Source organism: Brachyhypopomus gauderio, chromosome 4 (genome assembly GCF_052324685.1).
Source record: "Brachyhypopomus gauderio isolate BG-103 chromosome 4, BGAUD_0.2, whole genome shotgun sequence".
In the NCBI taxonomy this organism is placed as follows: domain Eukaryota; kingdom Metazoa; phylum Chordata; class Actinopteri; order Gymnotiformes; family Hypopomidae; genus Brachyhypopomus; species Brachyhypopomus gauderio.
This window is the reverse complement of record NC_135214.1, coordinates 34,225,954-34,230,953: the sequence shown is the minus strand read 5'-3', so window position 1 is coordinate 34,230,953 and position 5,000 is coordinate 34,225,954. Positions and strand designations below refer to the sequence as shown.

At 45.1% G+C, this 5,000-nt stretch overlaps 1 protein-coding gene across 2 annotated transcripts in view; it reads left to right on the top strand.

Annotated features, from left to right (window-relative positions):
- pip5k1bb (phosphatidylinositol-4-phosphate 5-kinase, type I, beta b) overlaps positions 1 to 5,000 on the top strand; it is a 30,677-nt gene that overhangs the window by 19,721 nt on the left and 5,956 nt on the right. For both annotated transcript variants that reach the window (XM_077004219.1, XM_077004220.1), the window contains exons 8-9: positions 4,308 to 4,501; positions 4,615 to 4,698. In XM_077004219.1, coding sequence (XP_076860334.1) covers positions 4,308 to 4,501; positions 4,615 to 4,698 — 278 coding nt within the window. The remainder of the gene's footprint in view (positions 1 to 4,307; positions 4,502 to 4,614; positions 4,699 to 5,000) is intronic.

Genomic DNA, 5,000 nt, shown 5'->3' with positions numbered 1-5,000 from the left:
CCTTGTTTCTTCACTCTTCATATCACACAGTACACGATCTCCCAGCACACGTGGCACACGGTACAAGATCACGCAGCACATGCAGCGTGTAGCACACGGCGCACGTGCGGCCAGATCCTCTATGCCCTGCGTGTGAAATTCCCCGTGACGGTAACTGCTTTGAAAAGTGCTGGGACAGGAACACACATTCACACACTGGCTGCTCCTTGAGTCCTCAGGTGTGTGTGTTCACAGAAATCAGTGCTGGACATGAAAGTAACACTTTTATTCCCATTTTTGTTAAGCCTGTGAGTGTTTCTGTATTATCATGGTGTTTATTTAAAACATTTATTTCATTAGAGCATTTCTTTTTCACCCAGCGTTAGTTGCCATCTAACTCCAGCACAATGCCAGGGGGAGAATCCTATAGACGAGTAGCCAACCACCACATCTGTGTAGGCTGCCACCAGCACATCATCACTGGATGGCTCAACTGCCTTGGAGGAGAGCACCAGCTGGTTCCCTCTACACTGTCAAACAGACACCTGGATTGGCTAGTTCTGTGCAGGGGTCAGGGATTGGCTAGCTCTGTGCAGGGATCAGGGAGGCCATCCAAACCTCCGAGACAGCATGTCTGTACAGCACGTGTCCACAGGACTCCCAGTCAGGGGTCTGGCACCATCAGAGACTGAACCAGAAATCACCCGATGAGAGAGCTAGCACTTAGACCACTACACTTCCTGCCATGCAGGAAAGCCCTGGAATGCTTATTCTGTTCTGGGCTTTTACACAGAACTCAATGAAAGGTCACATGTCATATTGGGGATGACCAGATTTCCAGTGCTGTTTTTACTATCTGGTGTCTGGACAGGTATCTGCAGCAAGCAGTAATATACAATATTTTCTGAAAGCGGTGTTGACAAAATCAGCCATTTTAGAAAGTGGTGGGGATGTGTCCCCCGTGTGCTCAGCATAAATTACTATGAAATTCTCATAATGCAGCATTCTGAGTCAGCATTGAACTACTCTCTCTCTCTCTCTCTCTCTCTCTCTCTTTCATAGAGTCTTTCTCTAGTCAATTTTGAACTGGTCTCTCTCTCTGCCTCTCAGTCTCTGTTACTCTCTTTCGTAGAGATACTCTAGACCTGGCCTCTCTCTCTCTCTCTCTCTTTCTCTCTCTCTCTCTCATAGTGTTTCTTGCAAGTGTGCCGTAGTTTATAGGGAGTTTATGAATTATGGCATGTGACTGGCAGAGCTGCTGGTTCCTGTCACAGTGTCTGTGGTGGAGAATAATGTGCTGGATCTCCACATTTGGACATATTACCTTGTTTTCTCCCTCTACAAAAACGAACAACATCAGACAAACTGGTGTATCTCATTAAACTATCAGACACACTGGTGTATCCCATCAAAGTATCAGGCTTCTCAGTAGTACTGAGGTTAAGCTCTTAGTTCCTGGTTCAGAAGTTTTCACTCAATCGTTTGACCCATATGAGTAAGTACGGGCCAGTAAGGACATATAGCTCATAGAAATCCTGCGCCGCCACAACAGAGGTTTCCTTGAATGATGATGTCAGTGTTTCATGCAAGTGGTTTTTAAATGGCTCCTGCTCACTGGACATCAGCAGGTATATGGAAGCATTGTGCTTTAGTCCACCAGCTTCTGGTAATAAATGTCTGTCAGCATCATCACCCGGCACTTCTCCCCAACCCCGCCGGCATGTTTTCCAGCTTACGGAGAACTCGTACCTGTGTGATGCCATTTGGAGCAGGTGATGCTAAAAACCTTAGCGAGGTTGCCAACGCTGCTTCAGTGATCTTTCTGAACCCAAATCTCCTTCTGTCTGCTCCTCTGATGATCAAGAACTAGTTCTTCAGAAAATTATTTCTACCCACTGTTTGCTTGCTGTCAAAACCTTTAACACAGGGAGGGATCTTGCTGGACCTGTTGTAGCAGCTGAGCTGGGTCACTTTCGCAGTGCCTTCTTTTGTATCTGTTGCTAAGAGCCGTGATGGCTCCTGTGTTTATGACTAGGATATCCATTTAGACCTAGTTCCTTCTCGCCTTTGTCTTGAGGTTTAACTGACACCAGACACACTAGTCTGTGACACATTTGGCAGGCGTTTGTTGAGTGTAAGAATACCCTTATGAACCAGGCAAACAGACCTTGTGCTTTAAATGGCTGTTTATGGCCATTATACACCTGGAGACTTGATCATTTGCAGCGCTGATGATGAACAGCAGCAGGATATTTTTGTAGCCATTATTTCAGCAGAACTAGGATGCCGTGCAAAGCGGAGACAATGCCTACATCACAGTTTATAGCACAGCTGCCTTTCTGATTGGACCATGCTTGCCAGGATCCATAGAAATCACAGAAGACCTTCTCACAGGTCACCTGTGTCTCCAGACGTTATCACACTGGTCACCGTTCACACTTTTGTTTCAGACTAAGCGGTTTTCTTCTGCAATAGCAGAAGGCTGGACGTATGTTTTTGTACATAGGCACATCTGGGCCAGATATGTTGTGACTCACATTCGTGAAAATTCTGGAAGTGCTTTTTGACACTAAACTGAGTGTTTTGGTCTAGTTGGCAGATTTAATAAATTTGCTTACAGCTATGTGACTGGACTCATATGAAGCACGAATTGGAGGAGATCTGGCCTTTCTTGAAGCTTCAGTGCATATGTCAGCCTGTTGGGTGGTATACAGTCTGTAGTGTTGTTCCTGTGATGCGGTTGCAGGGGACAGTTTACGCTTTCATGTTTTGTGGTGTTGAATTTCAGGCTTTATTGTTTTTGCACACATTTGTTCAAATCTCAGAACTCTTATTGTTATCAGGTGTCTGGAACACACCACGTGTACAGTGTGCTTTACTCTGTTACACAAACGTGCCATTCCAGACAAAGAAAGTGATAAAACTCATAGAACAAAATCTAATCTGTGTCCTTGGAAATGACGTTTCATCTTCTGTTTGTTTTTGTGACCAGCACAGACTAAATATGTATTTTAATGGATGTTATGTACCAGTCACATATTGATCTTACAAAACATAACAAGTAGAACCCAGAATGGGACCAGAATTAATTTAATTTGCCAGTGAACCCAGTTAGGATTACTCCAGAATTTCTCCAGTATTACTCCAGCATTACTCCAGTGCCATCCGTGGCCAGCACAGCCCCAGGCCTGCCCTGCCATCAGCACAAGATGTTTATTATATATTCCTGCACCCTGAACCCAAATAAGTTTTCACAACGTCTCTATCACCCATAGGGTTTGTGTTCTGATATACTCATATGTCATTACTGTTTGTGTGCAAAGGAAAATATTTTAGCAGTATGCTTGTACACAAATTCAGTGTAACAGTAACTTTACTTAAAAATATGTAATATATAGTTAATAGTTAAGTTTATACACTTTAAAACCAAACATGACATTCTAAAAACAGTTTCAAAGAAACTTTGTCCATGGGGAGGGAGAGCTTCACGAGGGAGAGCTTCACGAGGGAGAGCTTCAATGCAGAACTCTGTTCTGTTAACACACGCACACATACACTTCATAGACTTCATATACTTCATACACTTCATATACTTCATATACTTCATACACTTCATATACTTCATATACTTCATACACTTCATATACTTCATAAGGCTTTTGATCTTGAAATGACCATCATTTTACCTTGTAATATTCCACAGGTTGATCTAGTAAACAGGAAATTCTAGAATAAATTTGCCAACTCAGTCCTGCACACACACACACACACACACACACACACACACACACACACACACACACACACACACACACACACACACACACACACTCATGTATATATATACATATAGACACACACACACACACACACACACACACACTCATCCAGAGCACGTGCAGTGTTCTGCAGTCCTTTCACCTCAGCCAGGAAGCACCTCACTCTTCCTGCCTGGCCGGCTGTGGCAGCTTCAGTCTTTCTCTTCCTCCACTTTGTGCTGAGCTCACTGCTGAGCAACACGCGTTTGACACACTCAGCATGGCCAAGGGTCCCTCGTGGTCAGGTCTTTTTCCCCTCCTGCCCCTGCTGACAGACTGCCCCAGCGGAGGGCACTTTGCTTAAAGGGTTGAGAAAGGATGTTAATGCCTGAGTGCGAGTTTCAAGAAAGCCCTTGAAAAATGATTAGACATCTTGTTCTCATATTTATTATTTTGATTCAGCTTGTGAAGTGTTTGATTCATAAATGTGTGTGTGTGTGTGTGTGTGTGTGTGTGTGTGTGTGTGTGTGTGTGTGTGTGTGTGTGTGTGTGTGTTCTCATTGTATATAGGTGCTTGAGAGTTTCAAAATCATGGACTACAGTCTGTTGCTTGGTATTCATGTGCTGGATCAGAACCCCCGAGACGGAGAGACAGGTGGGGGGGATGGGAAGAGACCCCTGGGACAGAGGGTCCTGTACTCCACTGCCATGGAGTCCATCCAGGGGGACGGCCGGGCAGCGGAGGCCATGACCACTGACGCCACGTGAGTCCTGGTTAACTCCTCTGCACAGCTTTATCTCCCATACACCTGGAGCGCCACCTACAGCTTGGTATAGAAAGCACAGGAGCCTCATGTCTATGTGCTCCACTCTCCAGAATGGGAGGCATCCCAGCCAGGACGCACCGGGACGAGAAGCTGCTGATTTTCTTGGGCATTATTGACATCCTGCAGTCATACAGGTACAGCCTCGCCCTGTCCTGGCCCCGCCCCGTTCTGGCCCCGCCCCGTTCTGGCCCCACCTTGAGCTACTTTCTTTAGCCACGTTGTTTCATTGCCGAGTCTTGAGTAGCCAGAGAGGTAGCACAGCTGGCCAATTGCATTACAGCGAGTCATGTGACCTTCCGCCTTGTTTACAGATTCCAGACCTTGGCTTTAAGTTTCAAGTATTCAGAATTGCACTAAAGTAATTTAAATGAAGGGCAATTTAATAATGTTTGCAGAATAAGAGAAAGGTTTCTTGCATTGTATTGTAACGTCCATG